General features: G+C 35.4%; 1 protein-coding gene across 1 annotated transcript in view; it reads left to right on the forward strand.

Annotated features, from left to right (window-relative positions):
* NCK1 (NCK adaptor protein 1) overlaps positions 1-25394 on the forward strand; it is an 86218-nt gene extending 60824 nt beyond the window's left edge. The window contains 8 exon segments of the mRNA XM_043996138.1: positions 10193-10447; positions 18301-18490; positions 18493-18528; positions 18531-18560; positions 18563-18605; positions 18607-18648; positions 18650-18995; positions 21148-25394. Coding sequence (XP_043852073.1) covers positions 10211-10447; positions 18301-18490; positions 18493-18528; positions 18531-18560; positions 18563-18605; positions 18607-18648; positions 18650-18995; positions 21148-21342 — 1119 coding nt within the window. The 5' untranslated portion in view covers positions 10193-10210 and the 3' untranslated portion in view covers positions 21343-25394.
* Positions 25395-26523: the final 1129 nt, after the last annotated feature.

The following is a 26523-nucleotide window of genomic DNA, read 5'->3' on the forward strand; positions in this document are numbered from 1 at the left end:
TTGGTAAACAGAGAGAGAAATGCCTACATTTATCTATCTATTAAAGAGAGAGCACATTTCTAGCTCCCTTCTCCACCAGTGTCCTCAGGAAAAAGCCCCAGTCAGAGTGCCAGGCTCCCCCCTTCTTCCTTCCACAAGCAAACGTCACTTCCTGACGCCAAAGAAAAAACTCCTGGTCTTGCCCTCAAAGACCTTCACTTCATGGCAGAACTTTCCTATAGTAAGTCCCCAGTAGGCGGCGTCATTCCAATCATTACAATAGGTATGATTATTGTCATCTGCATTTTACAAATGAGGAAAACAAGGCTTGGAAACTGTGACTTGCTCATGTTCACACAGCTTTAGAATTTGAACTTAGGCCTTCCTGACTTCAAATTTAATGTTCCTTCATCCACTGTATGAGGATACCCCAGATGTTTGATTTTTTTTTAAGCCAAAAAATGTTTACAAAGGGATAGGGTGTCATGTGGAAGAACAGAATATATTATATATAATGTGATTCTAAACAGCTTTTCAAACTTTACACTTATCACTGCTTAAGGCACGAGCAAATGGTATGATCCTTTTTATTTTGAGTTACTTAAAGAAGTGACTATTTAGAGTAGTCTTTTTGCCTAGGACCCATACATTTCTGGGTAGACTTTCTACTTTTCTCATTCTTTGCTCTTTATCTGCAAGCCAGCACATGTTTTATCATTGTTTTCACATATATTCTTTAGCACACCTTTATACTCACCCAACTGACCAAAAGGTGCAGTGAATATATATTATTATACTATATTATATCCTGTTATACTGTAGTTTTTTATACTATATATATGTATATATATATATATGATAGTTTGTTGACTATAAAAAGGCATCTGCTTCAGTAGAGCAAAATGTAGCCATATAGACTGTTCCAACAAGGTATCTTCCATGCATATGTTAAGATGATACAAGAGTCCTTGATATGTAATTTGATATTATCAAATGAAATCATATATGTAAAGCACTTTAAACCTTAAAGTACAATATAAAATTAGCTATTTTGTTTGCAACAACTGAGATAATTTTGTTCAGCTGTCTTTTAATTAAAATCAAATGAGAAGGGCAGCTAGGTAGCATAGTGGATAAAGCACTAGCCTTGGATTCAGGAGGACCTGAGTTCAAATTTGGCCTCAGACACTTGACACTTACTAGCTGTGTGACCTTGGGCAAGTCACTTAACCCTCGTTGCCCCCCCCCAATCAAATGAGATGCAAAATAAGACAAAATAAGACCTCTGATCAATGTAGTCTGAATGGAAGAAGGACCTCTTGTAGATTAAGTAGTACTCCAAATGTTTGTTTGCAGATGCCTTTTTTTTTGGTGGGACGAGGGTTAAGTGACTTGCCCAGGGTCACACAGCTAGTAAGTGTCAAGTGTCTGAGGCTAGATTTGAACTAAGGTTCTCCTGAATCCAGGGCTGGTTTTTTATCCACCAAACTACCTAGCTGCCCCCTTGCAGGTGACATTTTGTTGATGATATCAAATCACAAAGCATTGCAGAGCTTTCTAAATGAGATCGATAAAATCCACATAGGAAAAATCAAGTGGATCAAGAATATTTATTTTCTAACATTATGATATGTAGGACTGTTCATTATGTAGATTTAGATGAACATGGGAGATGGACAGTAGTTTTGTTTTTCCTTTGTTCTCAAAGAGGTCCATGACATTGGGAAGTGATGTCATGACTAGCACCGAATTGGATTTAAGTGGAGGAGGGCTGTGCAAAATCACCAACCTCACTCTCTCCTTCAGAGCCATATGGGTCTAGTGGCAAGATATATATTAGGACGAGTGGAGATGCCCTTGGATATTTAAGGCAGTTGGGGTTAAGTGACTTGCCCAGGGTCATACAGCTAGTGTCTGAGGTGAGATTTGAATTTAGTTCCTCCCAACTTCAGGACCAGTTCTTTATCCACTCTGCACCTAGTTGCCCCTCCTTTAAATAGTAAAGAAAAGACAGATACTCTTGTCCAGCACACCTCACCACAAAACTTTCAGTTATGTTGGTGGATAAAATTTACTTCTCACTTAGATGGACAGTAACTGGGTCCAGAATTGAACAGGAGAAAGAGAATGGGCTGGATTGAATTTGAGAAAATTTTCAGTGCCCCCTGGAATAAAAAATTCACCTTTTAAGATTAATATTTTTTCTGATGAAACCATATGACTGCAAATAATGGAATACTACAATCTCTATAAAAATTGCAGATCACACAAAAGACAGAAGAGAGATGCATAATGTGAAGAAATACTCTGCAAAAAATTATCAGCAGCTAATTACATCATTTTGGCTTATAAGTTATCAGAGATATATGACTGAAATGAAAAAGGGGTTATCCTTAAGGTTTAACAGATGAATAGTTTAGGTATTACATTAGAATATTGTATAGTATATAATATAGTATTATATTGATATAATGACCAGAGACTCAGAAGAGGGTCTGGCATTTTGGAGGGACCTCCTATGAAAGATTCATGGGGGGGCAGCTAGATGGCGCAGTGGATGGAGCACTGGCCCTGGATTCAGGAGTACCTGAGTTCAAATCCGGCCTCAGACACTTAACACTTACTGGCTGTGTGACCCTGGGCAAGTCACTTAACCCCAATTGCCTTACTTAAAAAAAAAAAAGATTCATGGGAGGACACGGACAAGAGTCAGATTGATAAATTATGGATGAGTTATAATCTGCACCATTAGGGAGAATGTCTCACTTGGATAATATCAAAAATCCACTGAAGAATTGAAGAAGGATGATATATAGTACCTCACCACAAGAAAATTATAATGTAATTAGGAACATAAGATGAATATGTGTATAAAAGTATTGAACAGGGGACAGCTAGGTGGCACAGTGGATAGAGCACTGGCCCTGGAGTCAGGAGTACCTGAGTTCAAATCCTGCCTTAGACATTTAACACTTACTAGCTGTGCGACCCTGGGCAAGTCGCTTAACCCCAATTGCCCCACTAAAAAAAAAAAGTATTGAACAATAAAAACCCCACATAATCAAGTGCTATAGAAGAAGTCTAGAAAGAGAAAATGACTTCAGCAGGGTCACACAAATGAATTAGTGTCAGTGAACCCAGGATTTTTGGCCTCTAGCCCAGGATTCTTTTCCATTAGAGAACTATTATTATTCTTTCTTTAGTTAGGAAAGCTTTCATATAGGAAATGGGACTAAAGCTGAGTCAAGCAGAAAGGTAGAATTTTTGTAAACTGTAGGAGAAGAATGGAAAACATTCTATGCTGTAGAGGAGGAGGAGGCAACAAGTATACTTAATCATAACTCTCTTTCCTCTTCCTTTCTACTCTAAGGTTAGATAAAACAGAATCAGTGGCATGGAAGTAAGACTGCATACTGTATATTCGTGAGAAATTGAGGAGACAGATATGATTAGAATAGAGGAAACATTGAGGAATAATGGAAAGTAAAGATATACACATACATATGCACACACATATATTGTGGGGCAAGATTACAAAAGTCTTTGAAAGCAAAGTTATTGATGGTAGATCAGGTTTTTGAGGTGGAGGGTGACATGATAAAATAGTGTTTAAGGAAAGTTAGTCTTTACAGAATTATACAGGATTGATTGGAAGTAGGAAAGGGGACTTGTTGGAAGGCTATTACAGTAATCCACATATAAGCTGATGAGGATCTTCACTAATACAATGTTTGTGAACATGAAGAGGAAAGGAGAGATCAGGGATATTTTGAAGGAAAAAAAACTCCTATAATTAATAGGTCTTTGCTGAAGGCCTCTCCTTAAATTTCAGTGGGAAAAAAAGTGAGTCCATTTGTCATGAACTCTACCATCTCTCTCCTCCCCATCTCACATTTCTCTGATATCATTCCCTAATATCTCCTTCACTCCATTCTTTGATGATGAAGTGGGATGTCTGTGTGTGTCTGTCTATCTCACCCTCTCACCTCTTCTACAGAAGGTTGCAAAATTGTTTTGTTACAGAATCTAAGGGACAAAAATCTGAGATGGGGAAAAATGATAGGCTAGTTCATCATCTCCATTTTCTCTCTTGTCTTCAATCTCTTCCTCTACTGCCTCCCTCCCTTCTTCCTATAAACACACCCATATTTCCTCTGTCCTTAGAAAAAATTCCTTCTATATTCTACCATGCTCACCCCAGCCTTCTATAGTTGTTGCCACTTCCTCTCCTCTGCATTCTGGCTTCCAACCTCATCACTAAACTGAAACTGCTCTCTCCAAAGTTAACAGTGGTTTCTTAATTGCGAAATCTAACGACCTATTGGATATTCTATTCTCTCTAGCTTTTTGTAAAAGTTCTCTTGATTCTCCTGACAGTCCCTCCTCAGTCTCTCTTGCTGGATCTTCCTTCATCTCCTTTCTACTAACTGTGTCTCCCTTAGAGTTCTGCCCTGGGCCCTCTCTATACATATTTACTTAGTGACCTCATCAGTACCATGGAATCATTTGTCTCTATTCAGATGATTCACACACACCCACACACACCCACACACCCCCCCCCCCTTATTTTCTTTTGAGCTCCGACCCTGCATCACCACCTGCTTTTTAGGCATTTTGAACTGGATGTCCCTTAGACATCTCAAAGTCAACATGTCCAAAACAGAACTCATTATTTCTACACCCTTCCCCTCCACCCTTCCGTCTTCTGAACTTCCCTGTTACTACTATAGACATCCATCCACCCACTTAGGTTTGTAACTTTTGGGTCCTCCTCAATTCTTTTCTCATTCATCCTACATATCCAGTCAGTTGCTAAATCTTATAATTTCTTTCTCTGCAACATCTCTCACAAATTTCCCCTTCTCTCCACTCACACAGGGACTAATTTAGGCCCTCATCACTTCTTTACCTACATTGTCATAGTAGCCTTTCTTCCCTTGTCTCTCACTCCAATCTGACCCCCACAGTGCTGCTAAAGTGATTCACCTATAGTATGCATATTCTATATGTAATAACTACGGCCCACTGTTACCTCCAGGATCAAAAGAAAGCCTTTGACATTAAAAAATCTTCAAAACCAGGCTTCCTCTCTACCTTTCCAATCATCTTACATTCCTGTCTCCCATCTCTGGAATTCTTTTTCCTTATCTCCACTTTCTGGCGTCCCTCAAGTCCCAACTACAATCCCACCTTGTATAAGCAGTCTTTCCATTCCTCAGTGCTTGCGCCTTCTCTCTGTTGATTATCTCCAATTTATCCTGTCTACATCGTTTGTACATAATCATTTTTCTTGTTGTCCTCTCCCATTAGATGGTGAGCACCTTGAGAGCAGGGATCATCTTTTGTCTTTCTTGGTCCTCCCCAATGCTAGCAGGCTACCTTCCTTCAGTCTATCCTACTTATTTTATATATTCTGTTTTACATATCTTGTATCTCTAGGAGGAGGAGAATCTCAGTCCTTGGAGGGAAGGACTTTTATGCTTTTTTCTTATATCCCAGCCCTTAGCTTAGTACCCTTTGTGTAGTAAAACACTTAATAAATGCTTATTCATTGAGTGATTGATTGATGACTGACTTTATATGAAAGATGATATGGAGATTAGTTAAGTCACTAAAAAAGATAGGGAAGTTGGAAAGGGGAGCTGGTTTGGAGCATATTTAATTTGAGGTGATAGCAAGATACCTAAGTTGAAATCCCATGTAGGTTTTTGTTGACAGAAGACTAATGTCTGGTTGAGATACTAGGACTATAGATATTTGCTAAAATAATATCTTTCTCATTCCATCCTGAGGAATTGGAATGGATATAATATTATATATAATACTTCTCTTACTTGAAATACTTCTCAGTGTGAGAATATTATTACCAGTCCCCCCCCCCCCCGCCCCACCCTGCTGAGAGAGCATGGGTTGACATTTTGTTTTACATGTCACATCAGGTAGTTTATCTTTATCCTTTTTCAAAATCTCAAATCAGAACATTCATCTTTTCTAGAAAACCTTCCTTGTTTTAATTAATTCCACTCTAATCCGTCTTTGGATATGTTTTCTCTGTGAAATATATTTCATATATGCAGGATATTAATGCATATGTACCCCAATTGATTATTTCTTTATAAACATGATTTATGCAAAAAGCTTGTTTTTTCTGCTTAGTCAAATCTATATACATCTTTCAAGGAACAGCTTTAGTCTTTTTTTCCCATGAAGCCTTTTTTCTGGATCCATTGCAACTCACAGTTGCATTTATTGCTTTATAATTTTTTCTTTTGCAGGGGGCAACGGGGGTTAAGTGACTTGCCCAGGGTCACACAGCTAGTAAGTGTCAAGAGTCTGAGACGGATTTTGAACTCAGGTACTCCTGAATCCAGGGCCGGTGCTTATCCACTGCGCCACCTAGCCGCCCCTTTATAATTTTTAAAAATGAAACTTGAGATTTTTTACAATTGTGTTTCTCTTATTAGTGAGTAGTCTTTCATATGGTTATCAACAATTGATTTTTGCAATTGTTCTGTGGACTATTTGAGGTTACATGTATTTTCAAATTTTGGATAATGTTCTAGGTTCTGTGGGAGTACTAAAAAAAAAAAAGTACAAGTGACAACCCCACACATTAAATACTTAGCACCTAGTTAGGGACCCTCCTACTTTTTTGGGTAATCCAAACTGAGCCTTGGCAGTTTTATGTTTAATAGAGTATTTGACACTTATCTGGGCAATGGCAGGTCATATGTAATTGTACAGAGTGTTCTGAAAGCCTCACTGTAGCTTTACACTATTAAAGCACTGATCTCTGTAGCATATCTGAAGGATACGTCTGTCATTTAGAATGAGTTTGGTCAGAGTGGGGTGGAGCCTAAAACATATAGGACCAGAGTTGAGAACTGAGTTTTAACTCTCCCTCTAGCTTGTATGGTCTTGGGAAAGTTACAGCCTATTTGGGTGGTGAACTTTAAGGTCTCTTCCTTCTCAAAAAGTACCTGGATATTTGATAACAAACCAGAAAACTGTTTGGTATACAGTCTTGTAATCTTGAAATTATGAATTATTCAGAGATTGTACTTTCTGGTGAGAGATGGTAAGGGAAGGATGTACTCATTATTTGTCTCAGACTGTACAGTTGAATCATTTTATTGCTTAATCAACATAGACACCTGTCATGTGATTTCTATGGCTTGTTGCTTTATGAACTAGATTGTGATTTTGCAGTTTTGGAGGTCAAACTATTTTTTAAGTTGTTGTATATATCTTAACTTGAAATCCTTATCCCAAAGTGTGTAAGTAGCATTCCAGGCTAGAGGAATGATGTGAATCGTAGTCATAGGCATAGATTGCCAAGGACCATTTAATTGTTGCAGATATTTTCTTCTAAGATTTAAAATTGATCTTTGAAAAGTATTTTTTTAAGCTAGCATTTATTTATTTGCAGGGCAGTTAGGGTTAAGTGACTTGCCTCAGGTCACACAGCTAGTGTCAAGTGTCTGAGGGTGGATTTGAACTCAAGTCCTCCTGAATCCAGGGCCCGTGCTAAGCTAGCATTTATGAATTACCTACTATGTGGCAGGCACTGTGCTCAGTGTTTACAAATATTATCTCGTTTGATCCTCCCAATGCCACTGGTAGTTAGGTGCTGTTATTATCCTGATTTTACAGTCGAGGGAATGTTAAATAATTTTCTCAGGGTCACAGCTAGTTAATGTCCAAAGACAGTTTTGAATTCATGTCTTAACTCTAGGTCCAGTGCCCTGTCCACTGTGCCCCCTCGCTTCCTTATATTTAAGTACTACATGAAGGAACTTAATTCAGTTTGATTAGCTTTAATGTATTACTTGAGTTAGAATGTCCCTAACCTAAGAAAATGTATATTTATGGAAATGATCTTATTTCAGATTTTGCTCAGTTGTTTCATTTTTAAAATGAGTGACGAGTTCATTGATCCTCTTAGGTTTCTTTTAATGCTATACCCCCTTAATGATAATGCATTACACTGCAGTTTTTTATGGTATGGACTTAGCCTAGAGCAATATAGAGAATATACTTTAGGTACACAGGTACACTTTGAGTATTGAATGCTACTTCATTGTTTTTGTTTTGGGTTCTTTATGTATTTATTTAATTTCACTGTCAAAGTGATATGCATATTTGTGTATGCATACACATTTACACGTATATCACATATAACAAGTACCTTGTTTTTAGTGGCCTTCACATCTTTCATTTTAATTTAATTTAATTTAATTTTTTCTGAATTACATGTAAAAGGTTTTTTTGACATTTGGTTTTTTAAAAAATTTTGAGTTCCAAATTTTCTCCTTCTCTTGCCCTTTCCTTGAAAAGGTAAGCAACGTGATATAGATTATGCATGTGAAGTCATGGAAAACATTTCCATATTAGCCATGCTGCAAGAGAAAACACAGACCAACACCCTCCCCTCCCCTCCAATAAAGTTAAAAACAAAAAGTATGCTTCAGTCTGCATTCAGACTGCGTCAGTTCTTTTTTTGGATGTGGAGAGCATTTTCTATCATACATCCTTTGTAATAGTCTTAGAACATTATATTGCTAAGAACAGTTAAGTCATTGACAGTTGATCTTTGCACAATATTGTTCTTATTGTGTATAATGTTTTCTTAGTTTTCCTCACTTTACTTTGCATCATTTCATATGTCTTCCCATATTTTTCTGAAACCATCCTGCTCATCATTTCTATTCCATTACAATCCTGTATCACAACTTGTTCAGTCATTCCCCAATTAATCAGTATCCCCATAATTTCCAATTCTGTGCCAGCACAAAAAGAGCTGCTGTAAATATTTTTGTTCCTAGAGGTTCTTTTCCCTTATTTTATGATATCTTTGGGATTCAGACCTAGTAGTGGTATTGCTGAGTAAAGGGGTATACACATTTCATACAAAGGGTGTGCGCCCTTTGGGTGTAGTTCCAAATTCCTCTCCCTAATGGTTGGATCAGTTCACAACTCCACCAACATTGCATCAGTGCAATTTTTCCACATCCCTTCCAACATTTATCATTTTCCTTTTCTGTCATATTAGCCAATTTGATAGGTGTGAGGTGCTACCTCAGAGTTGTTTTATTTTGTATTTCTCTAACCAATTAGAGCATTTTTTCATATGATTGTAGTTTTGATTTTGAAGAGTACTTTGAATATGTAATTTTAAATCCTGTTTTAGATATAAGAAATTTTTTTAAAAAAAGAATGAAGTTTTAGTCACAGATGAGCATATTAATAAGGAGCTAAGTAGTGATTGACAAAATTTTATTATGTTTTTTTAAAATAGCATTGGTTTGGAGAGATCTGAGGAAATGCGGGTTTAAAAACTTATAAATATTTTTTTATTCATTATTAAACAAAAAATCTCTTAAAAATACTGATGTCTTTCTGATTGAGCTCTGCTTTTTTGTGCTGCAGGCTGCCTTAATATTTGCCTTTCTTAAAAGCATAAGTTGCTAAAGATGAGACAATGGTATTTTGACTAAAACTGAATTCATTTCCTTATTGCATGAAGGCCATGAAGGCTTAGTAAACTAATGAAGATAAAAGAAAAGGAAATTCACTGTGTGTGTCCCCAGTTTTTATCCTTCATGGAAGGCAATGTGATATTGTAACACTTTAGATGGATTCAGAGGACTAGGGTTCAAATACTAGGTGTGATCTTAAATAAGTCACTTAGGCTCTTTAGGCTACAATTCATCTATAAACTGAAGGAGTTGGAGTAAATAACTGTTAAGTTCCCTGCCATTTCTAAATCTACTGTCCTGTAACTCTTGGTCTTTCTGCAGCATTTGACATTTCTGATTTCATCTTCTTTCTGGATGCTTTTATCTCCCTGGTTACCAAGACAATACCTCTAACTCTCTTTCTGTCTCCTTTGCTGGCTCCTATTTTTGACCCTGTATACAGGACAAATTAATTGTGAAATAGCAATTTGTACAGCAATTTGCTAACAGGTATGCCTTCCTTCAAATGTTCTGATACCATGTCAAATTAGAAATTCAAGCTCTTTTAAAAAATAATACAGACAACACACAGATTTTAAAATTTGGGATTTGAAAAATCCAAATTAAAACCAGCATATAAAAAGGATCATACATAAAATACTGTCTTCAGTTCTGATTTCTTGGCATTTTGTCTTAACAGGTGAGGATCTTTTGGAGAGAATAATTTTTAATTTTTATGCCTTTTATATTGACAGTGCCAAAGCGACTAGAAGATGGCAGAAGAGGTGGTGGTGGTAGCCAAATTTGATTATGTGGCTCAACAAGAGCAAGAGCTTGACATCAAGAAGAATGAAAGGCTTTGGCTATTGGATGATTCAAAGTCCTGGTGGAGAGTTCGAAATTCTATGAACAGAACTGGTTTTGTTCCTTCTAACTATGTTGAAAGGAAAAACAGTGCTAGAAAAGCTTCTATTGTAAAAAATCTAAAGGATACTTTAGGTAAGTGTTCAGTTGTGTCCAACTCTTTATGACCCCATTTGGGGTTTTTCTTGGCAAAGATACTGGAGTGGTTTGCCATTTCCTTCTCCAGCTCATTTAAAAAACAATTTTGGGGGGGGAGGGGGGCGAGGCAATGAAGATTAAGTGATTTGTCCAGGATCACATAGCTAGTAAGTGTCAAGTGTCTGAGGCCAGATTTGAACTCAGATCCTCCTGAATCCAGGGACCATGCTTTATCCACTGTGCCACCTAGCTGCCCCTCCAGCTCATTTTAAAGATGAGGAAACTTGAGGCAAACAGGATTAAGTGACTTACCCACGGTCACACAGCTAGTGTCTGAGGACAGATTTGAACTTAGCTCTTCCTGACTCCAGGCCTGGCACTCTATCCACTGTGACACTTAGGTAAGTGTTAGTAGATGGCTCATAAATGTTTGTTGAAATTGATTAAAATACATGGGTATGTTAATGGGAACCAGGTTAATCAGGTAGGCCCACGTCCAAGAGTCAGCATTATAGGAGAGAGTTGTTCAAATAATATAGATTTAGGTAGAACAGTTCACATTAAAAGACATCAGTCTGCCCTTCCGTGTTACTCCATACAATTTACTGTAGTTTTGAACAAGCTGTTTCTAGAATTTGTAATGCTAAAGTCAGCAAGAATGACCGTAATGAACAGGATTGTAGACTGATTCTGGGGTATAGCAGAGCTGCATGGTACAGTGGAAAAATCACTGTGCAAGTCAGAGAAGCTGGACTCATGTCCTACTTCTAATCCTTATTACTTGATGTCACCCTGGCCAAGTCACTTCACCTCCTTGAGTCTTGAGAACTTTCTCTGTCTGTAAAATGAGAGGGCCGGACTGGATGACCTCTAAATTTATGACTTTTAGACCTGTTATCCTGTGGTGTTTACTGTCTGTTCCCATCTTTAGTACGAGCTCAGTAAAGACAATCTTAGGCCTGTAGATATTGAACATACCCAGGTCAGAGGACTGCAGGTAGGTCCTGTGCCCTAATTGAGCATAAAAAGATATCTCACTTAAAGTTTAAATGTAGTACAAGTTATTAGATTAATATTTAGACTAGTATTTAAGATACTCGTTTCCTTGTTAGGAATCTCAACTTTAAAAAACAATAATCTCAATTTTTTTTATTGTAGTTTTAATTATGGAATCATATGTAGCCAACCACAGATAATTAGCCTTTTACAGTCCCTCCCTCTTTTTTTTCTCCTGTTTCTTTCCTTCTCTGATTCCTTTTTCTCAGGATCCCTTTGTTGGTGCAAGAAAACAGAGAGGTCCTTGCTTTACTCTTCCCTTGGCTAAGCTGAGAGGAAGGAAGTGTGGAGGGGTGAGGATTGACCTCTGTTCTTTTTCCTTTCCCTCTTGGCTGACAGGAAAGGAGTTGGGGAGGGACTGGATTTGATTGTTGGTATTCAGGAAAACATGCTATTACCTAATATTGTGCTTTGTACATATGCAGACAAGAATGTTGAAGAATTTCTACTTGGAAAGATAATTTTGGTAGCTAATGTAATTGGCTTGAACAAAATAATTTTGTGTTTTATCACTGACTGTCTTAAATTAATTTTTATTGTTTCTCATGTATCCTCTTGAAGGATGTCGTTGTTACCCTACTTTTTCATTTTAATTATTATGAATAATAAAAATAAAATCTAATTCTTTTGAACAAAGACAATTGTAACATTTCCAAAAGAGTAATAAAATTCATCACAGATTTAGAGTGATACAATACAAAAAGCAAATAATTTCCAAGCATAAAATCATTAACATTCCAGAGTGATTTTTAAGCACAGAATATTAGCCAGATGATCAGTGATCATCAGATGATACATTTGAAATAACTTTTGCTTGGGTGTTCAAAATACGAACATTGTTCTTAGGGGTTTAGGTGATTTATTCATAGTAACTGGTAAAGCCAGAATCAGAACCAATAATTTCTGATCTTTTAAAACTCTGTATTCCCACAAAACTGTGTGTACATGCTAATTTAAGGACTTGGAAAGAGCAAGTAAACTCCCTTTATCAGCCAAGGATATTGGTGTTACTGGTGAATGTACAGGAAGGGTCAAGGACATGTACAACTGGCCCAATTTTTTAAAAAATGACTAGACATTATTAGGAAAATAGGGTAAAAGCCCATTTGACATTTAGCAAAGGACTTTTTAAAAATTAGGGTGATGGGGGGGAATGCTGATTTTAGTGCTTATTCATATAGTTTTTCAAAAACCTAATTAGGTATCTTTAAAATGACTTGTTTATATAAGAAAAACCTTAATATTTTCCTCACAGTATTGGTCAGTTGTTTAAGCCATGACTAACTAGCGTATGATTCCTTTCTTTTCACTTATGTGAGGCTGCCTTTTTAAGGGAACTTAAAGAGCTCTATGAAATCTATTTTAAGTCATTTGTTCATAAAGCTGGAATGATGATAATAATCTGGCGATTTCATCCAGCCAACCATTTCCCTGTACTTTAAACTTTTGCACCTAACCATTTGTTACCTTGGAAATTCCCCAAAGTAATTAATGGACTGGGCTGCTCCAGATTATACTGGTTACTAATAGTCAAACAGAAAAATAAAGGAAAAATACCAAAAAGGACTATCTCCAAAAGGGTATATAGGACTTAGTACTAGCAAGGAAAAAAATTTCACTTTAGTAAATATTATCAAATGCTTAAAACAGTTTAAAATTTTTTGTACATTTGAAAGTTAGAGTGTTTTTTGTGGTAGACATGATATACTTGTTAAACAAGTTCTAGTGAAGATCAAAAGTTTCGGAATGGGAGAAGCCTCAGAAAAACTTTTATTGTTTGGGTATGGGCCAAGTCACATGGATTGGGTGTGGGGAGTTTCAGTATTGAAGAACAGACCAGGAAGCTCACTAAGAATTATCCCGAGCTATATGACCAACTGCAAGAAAGAGAACACGGGATTTTGAACAAAATGGATTGGTTGAACATCATTAAAGACTTTTTCAGTAAGTTTAGTTGTTATTAGCTCCTTAGATCTGTTTCAGTATTTGTGTTTTTTTGAGCTAGATTTTTTCCTTGTAAAGATGTAAATGTTCCATGGAAAGACCTAGCCTATTTATGTTTTGTCGTAAAGTTGATGTTTTTCATTTTTTGTTATGAAATATGTGGCTAATTATGTGGAGTTTTAAATGAAATTAGTTCTGCCTTAGGTGAAGCTAGATTACTTGATTACTTAAAGTACTTTAGAGTGACTAGTGACAAAGAGATGTGAATAGAGAGTTTATTAAAGATCTAGATGTTTAATTTAGATACAGTATACTAATTTTTTCTCCTAAAATCAACATTTAAAGTAAAATACAAACTTTGGTAAACCACAGAAATGACTAAGGTTCATACAAACAAGCTCACACAAAGGAGCTTGAATTTTTAGTTATTATCTTTGAATTTTGAAATATTTTATCAGTTTTTTTTAGACTTTGGAGGAAAAAAGATACAGATTAGCAGAAGCTAAATATTGGTCACGATAATTTAAAATGAACACTATTACAATCTGTAACCAATAGAAGTTGATATTTTTGCATGTGTTTGAGCATTTTGGACAAGTTGCTAAAACTGGTTACCGACTAAAATACTGATTGTTTTGATGTTATATAATAAAATAATATTTAAGTTTACTGACATAAAACATGAACTTAATCTGTATGTGTCTTCTGTAGACTGTGATCATTTAGGTCTGATTTGATCAACATATGTGTTTTATTTTTCTGTAAAACTTAGTGGTGTTAATCAGTTTCCCCTATGCCAGAGGCATTTGAGGAAGCAGAGAAAAAAGTTACCCAGGAACTTTCTATTTACTCTCAGAAGCTAGATAAGGGAGGAGGAGAAGGGAAGGTGTTCTCCCTTCAGCTCACTAGCTTTCTGACCCTAGGCAAATAATTTTTTTCTTTTCTAAAATGAGGATAACAATATGTGTGCTATGTACTTTACAGAACTCTTGTGTAGCTCAAATGAGACAATGCTTGGGAAATGCTTTGCAAACTTTAAAGTACTATAAAAACAGCTTTTATTATTTGGTGGAATGGATTAAGAAACTTGAGAGAAGAACTTAGTTAACTCAGATATTTGAAGATCTGTCATGGGAAAGAAGGAATATGTATGTTTACTCTGTGTAGTCATAGAACATAGGATGAGAATTGATGGGTAGAAATTATAGAGAGGCAGATTTCAGCTTTTAACACTTAGAACTGTCCAGTGAATGACCGTTTGTGAGAGATTCATTTATTCATTAAGCATTTATTAATTGCTTCCCAGGCTATGTGCTGTACTATGCTAAATGCTAGTAAGTCCTTTTCCTCAGGGAGCTTACATTGTTTGGCAGGAAAGCAGCATACACAGAAAACTAAATGAAATTCAAAATATATACAAAGGAAATATAAAGTTATTTTAGAGGAAGGGCATTAGTATCTGGACGCTGGGGGGAGGGTCAATTTCCTGTTAAGAGGTGGTACTTGAGCTCAAGCCTTGAGGGAAGTTAGGGATATTTTGGAAGAGATGCTCCATATGTAGTAAGGAATTGCGTTAGGTACCCTTGAGAGCAGAAATTCTTAAACTTTTTTTTGTGTCATAGATCCCTTGGGCTTTCTGGTGAAGCCTTTGGACCCCTTCTTAGAAAAATATTTTCAATAAACATTTTTATTTTTATTTAAAGTTTTGAGTTCCAAATTCTATTCTTCCCCCCTCCTTGAGGCGTAAGCTATCAGATATAGGTTATACATGTGCAATTATGTAAAACATTTCCACATTAGTGATTTTATATAAGACTAATAAAAGAAAATGAAAGAAAGTGAAAAACAGCATGTTTTTATCTGTGTTCAATCAATATCAGTTCTTTCTCTGGCAGTGGATAGTATGTTTCATCATTAGTCCTTTGGGATTGTCTTAGATCATTTTATTGCTGAAAATAGGTCATTAACAGTTCCTCATTGAACAATATTGCTGTCACTGTGCAATGTTTCCCTGATTCTGCTCACTTCACTATACATTAGTTCGTGTAAGTCTTTCCAGGTTTTTCTGAAGTCATCCTGCTTGTCATTTCTTATATCACAATAATATTGCATCAGAATAATATTTTAAGGGCATAAAGTAAAATATATAGGATTTCAAAGGAAGATAATTATATTGAAATAAAATTATAAAAATAAGTTCACAGACCCCGGATTACCTCCCCTTTAAATCTAAGATGCCGTAAAAAAGTAGCAGCCTGGCAAGAATTCAGAAAGAAGATATGGTATATGGCTAGAGGATCCCCATCACAGAAAAGCCTTAAGAAACAGGTCAGAAGGGGCAGCTAGGTGGCAGGCCCTGGAGTCAGGAAGACCTGAGTTCAAATGTGGCCTCAGACACTTAACACTTACTAGCTCTGTGACCCTAGGCAAGTCACTTAACCCCAGTTGCCTCACCAAAAAAAAAAAAAAAGAAGAAAAGAGGTCACAATTTTCTTAACCAGTCGTTTCTGGTTCCAGAGCCAGTGGGAGGGTAGATATTAACTCTGTGGTTATCTCTCTGACCTTTTTTTGACCACACCATGAAAAAGATTAGCCTTTAGGTAGATACATTTCCTTCATTTCACAGAATCCAGATATTTTAGGAATCATTTTCTTTTTTAAAAAATCATTTGTTTTTATTATGGACTTAACCTAGCAATCATTTTCAAATACCACACTTTCCACTTATGCTCTATTTTCTCCTTAATCTAGTATATATAAATGGCCATAATTGACTTATGGATACTTTCTTAGTGGACCTTCCACAAGCAAGAATTATAAGTGGAGTTTGATGCCAAAACAAATGGCAAAAAATAGGTTATGAAGTTTGGAGCAATAGAAGGTTGATTAATAGATTAAGAACAGGCTGACCTATCAAGGAGTGATTAAAGTAAAGAAAGATGATATTTAACTGTGATTGGGAAGAGGGTAAAAAAAAAAAGATAAAGATATATATATATATATGGAGTAGGGATTTTGACTTTTATGGGAGCCAAGTGTATAATGAGAGTTATCTGTTTATTTACGGAATGGAAACATGCTTGAATTACTCCAACATTTAAAAATCAATTGAATCTTTTTTGTATGTTTAATACCTCTTCCTCTGTCCCTCCCCCCAGTTCCTCTGCTAGTCCTTGACTTGAGCCAGAAGGTAATGAACAGAAATACATTACATTTGTATGATGTTTAACTTCTGGAAGTACTTTCATATTTATTCTCTCATTTGATACATCAGTGAGATTGTCAACTTAAAGATTTGGTGTAACAATAGGACACTACAATCACTGGCCAGTAGTCCACACCTCTCATTGTAAACAAGGCATCTTACCTGTCTTCTGACTGAAGTATGAAAGTTGAAGTGATCAGTAGCATAAGATACTTACCTGCATTTCCACTTTTAAGGATAAAATGAGCATCCACTGTTATTTTGTTCTCTCTGAGACTTCAGTTGAGTTTGCTGGTGTAGTTCTTCTAATTTAATATGTTCATTTGGGTTTAGAGGTGATTTCTTTAGAATTTCTGAAATACACAGAACAATAATGATTAAAGAATACTTTTATAATCAGCATATTTTACTTCCAGAGTTGACTGATTTTTGATAATTTCTAGTAAATTAAAGTCTGTTTATTTTCAACTATTGGTGCTTTAAGAAAAAACAAAGTACTCTCCCTTCCCTGTGATATTAGAATCTTTTTTTGAGACAGCTAAGGGGTAGAGTGGATAAGGCACTAGACCTGGAGTAATTAGGAAGATTTGAGTTCAAATGTAGCCACAACACTTACTAGCTCTGTGATTTGGGGCAAGTCATTTAACCTTTGTTTGCCCTAGTTTCCTCAGCTATAAAACAGACAGTAACACATCCTACCTTGAAAACAAGATAATGATTGTAAAATACTTAGCATAGTACCTGACTTCTTATTAGCTTATGGCTTCCTTTTCTCCCTTCTGCCTTATAACAGGTAAATATAATTAATTAATAAAATAGTTCAGTATGTTGGCTATACCTAAGAATGCATGACTCATTCTAAACTTGTAGTCTACCACCTCTTTGGCAGGAGATAAGAAGTATACATCATTGGTCACTATGTTCGCTGTTGCATTGACCAGAGTTTTGAAGTGCATCTTAGTGCTGTTTTCCTCCATATTATTATAGTTATATGAATAGTTCTGCTTATTTTGCTCTTCATATGGATCTTCCCAAGTTTTAAAAAATTCTTCATATTACTAATTTCTCACAGTACAGTAATATTTCATTATGTTCACATGCCATAATTTGTTTAGCTAGTCTTTCAATGAATGGATACCCACTTTGGGGGAATTTTTTTTTTTTGGTAAGAGTCACAGCTATTTGGTTTGTGTATTGATAGCTTTAGGTTTTATTTTTTTTTACCTCTGTATGTACAGTTTTCAAAAGTAGAAAAGGCTTTAAAAATACTTATATTTAAGGTTCAGCATACCATATTACTTGTATATAGTTCTTCAAAATAATTATAACAATCGCGTAGGGCATTTAGATAGTGCTTACTATGTGCCAGGCACTGTGCTAAGTGCTTTACAATTATTATTTGCATCCTCACAACAACCCTTCGGGAGGTGGTGCTGTTATTATTCCCATCTTACAAGGAAAAAAAACTGAGGCAAACAGAAGTCAAGTGACTTGCTCAGGATTACACAGGCAAAAAGCATTTGAGAGCAGATAGAAAGATGCACCACATTGAAATTCAAAGACTTTATGAACAATGATCAATGATAACTTTTTGGTAATTATTTCTTTCTTTTCTTTTTTCTTCCCTATTTGTATGTAAACAGGCATTTGGAAAAGTGGAAAAGAAAACCCAGTGTGCCAGATTCTGCATCTCCTGCTGAGGACAGTTTTGTCGACCCTGGAGAACGTCTCTATGACCTCAACATGCCTGCTTATGTGAAATTTAATTACATGGCAGAGAGGGAGGATGAATTATCTTTGACAAAAGGGACAAAGGTTGTTGTCATGGAGAAATGCAGTGAGGGTTGGTGTCGGGGAGTTATAATGGACAGGTTGGATGGTTTCCTTCAACTATGTGACTGAAGAAAGTGACAGTCCTTGGGTGACCATATGGGCTCTTTATCAGAGAAATTAGCAGCTGTGTCACAATTTAAACAGTGGTCAAGTGTTACATGTGTACAAGCTCTCTACCATTCAGCTCCTCCAATGATGAAGAACTAAATTTTGAGAAAGGAGAAGTGATGGATGTTATTGAAAAACCTGAAAATGACCCTGAGTGGTGGAAATGTCGGAAGATTAATGGGCAAGTGGGTCTGGTGCCAAAGAACTATGTTACTGTCATGCAGAATAGCCAACTAACCTCAGGATTGGAACCATCACCCCCACAGTGTGATTACATTGGCCCATCAGTCACTGGCAGATTTGCTGGCAACCCGTGGTATTATGGGAAAGTCACTAGACATCAGGCAGAAATGGCACTGAATGAAAGAGGGAATGAAGGGGACTTCCTCATTCGGGATAGTGAATCTTCAGTAAGTCATTTTTCATTGATAAATCACAATCAGGTTCCAAGTTTCCCTTAGAACTAGAAAATATGTAAAGAAAACTTCTAATTTGACATTATTTATTAGGCTGTTTGGTCTTGCATTATAAATACTGTCTTATGTATCAAGCTAAGGAATTGGGAAAATTAGAAATTGACCAAATCACAATTGATAGTGTTTGTGAAAAATGGAAAGTTAAATGTCTTTTAATTAAATATTCAAAGATTTCCCTGTAAGAATATAGAAAAGTCCCAATTTATAAATAGGCTATATTCCAGGTTTCTTCTCATGTTGTTTGGAATTTGGCAGGCTTGAAAAATTCAAAACAGAACAAAACTAATATCAATGATAAAATCTGTATTATAAACGATAATTCCACACAGCCTGTACAGTACAGGTTTGTTTAACCTTGTAATGTAATATAAAATAATTATTTTCATTTTAAAGTAAAGGAAAACAATTCTGTTTGAATACTAGTAATGAAAATAATACTGAAAAAGTAAAATAAGTAAAGGGGTTAAAAAAATACCTAACGAACCTGACATTGTTATATTTTGGTTGACAAGTGTTTTGCATATGTTATTTCATTTGTTCTTTCCAACAACCCTGTGAAGTAGATACTACAGTTATATATTATATCCATTTTTACGAATGAAAAATTGAAGCTGGGAGAGATTGTTTCTTGCAAAGGGCCACAAAATAAATAAGTGTAAAGTGTGATTAGAAACCCAGGTCCTCCTGACTTTCTATCCATTATGCCACACTGCCTCTCAAATGGGCAGAATTTGAAGATAACAAGGTTAATTTGAGAGGAGATAATAGTACATGGAGACTTGATGAGGTTCTAAGAAGGGTGTGGGGACATTTTCAGGATCTTAAGAAGTTGATCACATTAAATTTAATTTCAGAACTTAGTTGCTTTCCTTTTCCTAATGAGGCAGCTGAGTGGCTCATTGAATAGATCATTGAACAGTCAAGAATACCTGACTTCAAATTTTGCCTTATCTACTTAACTGTGTGACCCTAGCCAAGTCAATGTACCTTCTAGTTTCAGTTTCCTCATCTGTACAATTAGGTAGCACCCACCTTGCAGAGTTGTTGAAGACCAATTGAGTTAACATATTAAACAAGCCTTAAAGTGCTATTAGCTGTTATTCTCTTTCTTATTTTTTTCTTAAACAAATTAAACGTATTTATGTTTAACAACCACAATTAAGGTTTTTTTTTTTTTTTTACTTCAAAAGAAATTAAGGGGAAATTTTTCTTTGGGTATGAGAGTTATAAAAAAGAGGGGAAGGAGGAGGGTGCTCTGTGTATATTTATACCCCCCCCCCCCAAAAAAAAGATTGTAATTAACTTACTGATTTGGAAAAATACATGGTTAGCCCAATATCTGTTCAATATTCATGATGAGGTTTTGATAGATATTGAATTAGACAGTTTCTTGGGATAACCGTTGCCTTGTGGCTCTGGATCATCAGATCATAGCCTGTTGCTGTCCATAGGAGTGGGACATGAGAGAAAAGGACCGGACTAATGATGGGGAATATATGCAGGGGAGCGTGAGTCAATGTGCAACTAACTGTATTTTCATATATTTAGTAAGGTCAAAGTCATGTGTTTCTAACTCAGAAAAATACCTGAGGAAAGGATTTTTGGATTGCTGTGGAACATAGAGGTGGTAGTTTTGAGAGCAAATGATTTTGCTCTTTTAAAAAAAATACATATTTTTGCAAGGCCAAAATATTTAGCAGAAAGTTTCCTAATATACCACCACTTCCTATTGTGTAACCTTGAAGACAAATTAGATTTCTGCTCTGGAGCCTTTTTAGATGGTTGTTGCAAGTTTCCTTGAAAAGCTTCATGTTCCTTTTTCCTGGACAAGCATTGGTTATTCAGATTTTTTTTTCCTAAGAGTTTTCTGTTACCAGAGACTCATTGTAATGAGGTGGATGAAGCATAGTTATTCCATATTTTTATCAAGAAATCTTGCTTGGGGGGTAGGAATACATTATGTCTCACATATTATAACTGAGAATTTATTTATTGTAGGTATAATCTATATTAAAACTGTGATAGCCATATCTTTAATTTTTAGTAAAAGTGAATTAAGTTCTAATATCTATTTGTTTTCTTTTAGCCAAATGATTTCTCAGTATCTTTGAAAGCACAAGGGAAAAACAAGCATTTTAAAGTCCAGTTGAAAGACACTGTTTACTGCATTGGACAGCGTAAATTCAGCACCATGGAAGAACTTGTAGAACATTATAAAAAGGCACCAATTTTTACAAGTGAACAAGGAGAAAAATTATATCTCATCAAGCATTTATCATGATAAAAAGATGACCAAAATAACTGCCACAAATTTCAAATTAGAAATGCAATTGAAGACTAAGAAGATGTTGGTCCACTGTGCCAGACTGGAAATCGATGTTTTTAACTCTATAAGAAATTGACTATAATACATATGTATTTTTATTATAACATAGCACATGCACATATATGCCATTTTATGTTTAAAAAAACCAAACCTTTGTAAAACAATTGCTTCCATCTTTGATTTTTCAGCTTTATTGTCAGTTTTCCTTTTTCTTGTTTCCAATAATAAGTTCTTTATTTTTACATCATCAGTTTAGTGAAGGACAGACATCTTTAAATTATAGACATTCTAAATTACTTATCCTTTATTTTTCTAGCAGGGTTGCAATATTAGGCAATTGCTTTTGTCACTGTCTCTTGAAGTATAAAAATATTGTGTCCCTATAATGAAATACTCTAAAATAAATTTCCCTGGAAATATTAATCTTTTCTATGTAGAACTGAATAGCAATAATCACTGGAAAAGATTAGTGATTGTTTCCAGGTGCCATTTTTCTCCTAAGCCATTGTAAATACCAAATAAGCCTGTCATTATTTTTCAAAATTTATTCACTGTCTGTGTTTCATGTAAAACATGATGGTTGGAAGAAATTCTGTGGAGTTTTAATTTACAGCTATTGAGGGGACAGGGGAAATACCCTAAAGAACTGAATTGGCCTTTTCTGATTATTCTCCATCTGTTACTTGTGTGAAAACAAAGCAATCTCTGTGAGATACATTTAGCTTTTAAAAACGAGAAATGAACCCTTAGTGTCATTTTTCCAAAGGGTTCAATTCAGGATATAGTTTTGTCCTGTGCCAATAAAAAATCAGATATGGCAGAGTTTGGGGGGAAAAGAATAAACTGTAAGATATTTGACTTTTTTCTAGGCAACATCAACATTATCAGAAGTACTTTAAAAAGTAATTATGTCCTACTCTGGTGCTTTCTAGTTTCAATAGAGACAGTCAGGACTTGTTGACACTGAACACTAAATCTAGTGTTTTGTTCCAGATATATGCCTTACTTTGAAGAATTTGTGAATGTCCTACTTTTCTGTGGGAGAAACAGGACTTATTCATGTAGTCGGGGGATTTTATTTCAAAGTCCTATTTTTGTAGATGATCTTGTGTTTGTCGCTCCCCCTGACCAAGCAGATTGGTTTCTAGTAAAATTTAAGGGCTGACTATAGTAATAGACTAATTCTGGTGCCTCATGGGAACGTTGGTATCATTACTTATGGTTAGATCTTATCAAGTGTTTTGTTTTTACTCAAGATTGAAACCTGACAATTTAAGCTAGACAGCCGACTAAAAAATGTTTATCAAAAATTAATTTTAAATGTTTATTAAAGTTACTCTAGTAAATGGTGGAGAATCAGTAAAAATGAATAATGACAATATTATGTGGAGTTTAAGGTTAGGATGATCCTTTGGTTTTTTAAACAAGAATTCTTCAGTGTTCCTTAAATATGTGAACTATTTTATCTTTTTGTCTCTACAGTTATATGCAGACACTCAATGAACCAAAAGAACTTTTAAAAATTGAAATCTGTAAATTTAATTAATTTGAAAAACATAATTATCTTAAATATGATTTTTTTCAAGTTACTTTTTACTTTAGTGTTGCCACTGGGTGGCAGTCCTGGCTTCAGAAACTTTGCTAATCTACCATAAAATGATAGAATTTCCAGATGTTATGAAGGCAGTACTGTTAAGGTGATTGGCATTATTCCTCTAATGCTTTTGTAGCCTAGTTAATATTGGTCTTTCTAACTCAGTGACACTTTGCTTATACAAGTTAATTGTTGTTAGAGAAGTTTAATAGTAATAAATGTGATGTATGTTTACTATTTTTACAAACTGTACTTACCAGGAATATCAGTAGATTATAAAGCACACCAATTAATATTCCTGCAGATTTACAGAAATGTCTATCAGGAATGCGCCTCAGTTCCTTCATGTGTAAAATGAAGGGATTAGAGTCGAGGCTCTACAGACCTTTAACACTCTGTAAAAGGAGAAGAAATAGCTCCAATCGCAGCAAATATGCCTGACATCTTTCTACTTTTTAAATGATTACTATTAAAAATAATCTGTTTAGGTAGATTTTACCTTCATTGTAGAAATGATGTTTTTTGAATGAGAGATTAATGCTCATACTTGAGATGATTGTGACTTCGTTCTCTTCTCATGTATTTCATTGTGTTACTGTTAAAAGAATGGGATTTTAAGAAAGCAGCTAAGAAATAAGCATCATCAAAAATGAACATGTATTTCTTGACACAACTAGATCGTTATTGTTGTGGCTAAAAATGCCTTATGGAGGTCAGTGATGTCCATATTTTCTCATATTTTGTCCTTTCTTTCAGGATAAAGATCATGCCAAAGTGAACCACATATTTAATTTATACCAGTGTGCTGAAATCTTCTCACTTAAGCCTAACACACCTAAGTGTTACACATGCACAGTTTTTTGTATTATCAATCTTTTTTGCTCTTTTTACATCATTGTCATTTCCCAGTGTCCCTCTCTCCCCCATAGATAGAAACCTCTCTTGTAACAAAAGAAGTTAAGTAAAACAAGCCAATACATTGACCATGTCTGAAAGTATAGGTAGCATTCTATATTCATAGTCCATCATCTGTCTACCAAGATCAAAGTATAAATATTACTGAGCCATGAAAAATATGAATCTGAAGAATTCAGAACAGCATAGACAGACTTGGATGAACTGATTTCAATGTAAGTAAGCAGAGCCAGGAAAAAATAAATGTGCTTGCCAATATTGTAAAGGGGTTGGGGGAGCAAAGGAGGTGGGGAGAGAAACAACACATTAATTATAATATCTAAACTTCATCCTAGGAAAAAAATGAGAAAATGTACCTTCTTTCTTTGTAGAGGTGAGAAGCTGTGAGTGTGAAACATTGCATATACTGTAAAACTCCGTGTCATAGTTTTGCTGAACTTATTTTTTATTTCTCTTTGTTGCAAGGGATGGCTCTCTGGGTAGGGAGTGGGGAGGAGCTATATTCAGAAATTAAGGTGATGTAAAAATTACATAGCAATAAAAGCTGAGGGGGAAAATAAAGTATGTTTCACCAGTCCTTGGCAATCAAAATTGACCATTATGTTAATTTGAATTCTGATGTCTTTTAGTATTTTTATTTTCATTAGTATGGTCATTTTGAATATTATTCTCTTGGTTTTTCATTCTGTATAAGAGCATATGAGTCTTCTCAATGTTTCATATTTAGCATTTTATGGCCTAATAATATTCCATTATATTCATATGTCATAATTCAGTCATTCCAAAATTGATAGGCATCTACCTCATTCCCACTGTTTTGGCAACCATAAATTATGCTATGAATTTATTTTGGTCTACCTGAGTACTTTCCTTCTGTCTTCATCTTCCTTTGCAGGACTTACTTGGCATCACTGGGTCAATTTGATTTGGTCACTTTGTATAATTTGAAATTTTTTTTCTGAATGTTTGGAATAATTCAATCGACCAACAGTGTAGTTAGCATGACTGTCTTCCTATAGCTCTTCCAACATTGAACATGAAGATACTTTATCATTTTTTCCAAGTTTTTGGTCTTGAGGTGAAACATCATGGTTTTAATTTACATTTCTCGTTAGTGATTGAACAGTCATAAATGCATATTCTTAGTTTGCAGAAAATAATACCTCATAGGATAACAGTATAATTGACTTTTTCATGTATGTAAAGAAAAACTTGTAGCTGCTTTATATATCAGTGTCTTGCCCTCAGGGAGCTTTAGTTGTTTGTTTTACTTTGTGTGCTTGGGTTTACAGTGTGCAGTAAACCTAAATGTAAACATACACAAACCTATTCACAATATACCCCCCCCCCAAAAAAAAAATTGGACAAAAGAGTTCCCAGAATCTCAATCAATCTCCCTCTTTCTCTCTCTCTCTCTACCCTTTCTCTCTCCTTACTCTCTCTCCCTCTCTCCTCTCTCACATAGTTTTTTGGTTTTTGGGTTTTTGGGGTTTTTTTGGGCAGGGCAATGGAGGGTTAAGTGACTTGCCCAGGGTCACACAGCTAGTAAGTGTTAAGCTGTCGTGAGGCCAGATTTGAACTCGGGTACTCCTGAATCCAGGGCCGGTGCTTTACCACTGCACCATCTAGCTGTCCTCTCACATAGTTTTAAAGAGGAAACATCGTTATTGTAATTTGATTAGCATTAATGACATACCTTGAAAATATTTACTAAAGGAGAGATATAAGTGAACTTTTTTAGTTGAATCTTTGACTTCAAAGTCTATAGCCTGCTTTTCTCTACCCCAACCACTTTTTTTGTTGTTGTTGTTTTATATATTTTAATTTATTTTATTTATTTTTAATTTTTTCCCCAACCACTCTTAAAATTGATTTATATAGGATGCTATTATTCTAGAGAAAAAACATGCAGGGTACCCCAAAGTCTTAGTGCAGTTTTAAGTTTTAATAGCTATTAAAGAAGCTTAAAACTACACTGACTTTTTGGACACCCTGTATAATTATTATCTTTATTCATAAAGCACTTTGAGATTTACATAATGTTTTCCTTCACAATCTTGCAAGTACTATTTTCCTCAGGTTGCAAACTCAAAAACTGGCTAAGTGCCTTAATCCATCTATGCTCATTCATCCAGTGAGTGTTGGAATTGGGCTTTTAATACAAACCTCCCAACTACAAGTCCATCAATCTTTCCATCACATTATACTGGGGGAAATTACTTCATAAGTCATCTTCATTCCCCTGTCTTTAGGAAGAATTACATATGTATATTTCAAAGAATTCCAATCAGGAGGGGTGTGTGGCAGAGGTTCTGGCTTGCTTTTTAAAGACTGAACTAAATGCTTGCTCCAACAGTGCCTTCAAGAGGATGATGCATAGCAGTTTTTGTGGTAGGGTCTATTAATTGAGGATGGATGTAATGAAGTATTTGAATTTCACTAAGAAGTGACAGGAATTGATAGAAGTACAGGAATATGAATTGGTAAAAGAGTGGGGATACAAATACAGTATTTCTTTTCACAAGGAGCTTACATTCTAATGGGACAGATAACAATGACAAAAAAGTACAAATCGTTAAATTCAAAGTAGTTTGAGAGGGAGGCCACTAACAGTTGATGTAATCATT

Source organism: Dromiciops gliroides, chromosome 3, assembly GCF_019393635.1.
Source record: "Dromiciops gliroides isolate mDroGli1 chromosome 3, mDroGli1.pri, whole genome shotgun sequence".
Classification (NCBI taxonomy): Eukaryota; Metazoa; Chordata; class Mammalia; order Microbiotheria; family Microbiotheriidae; genus Dromiciops; species Dromiciops gliroides.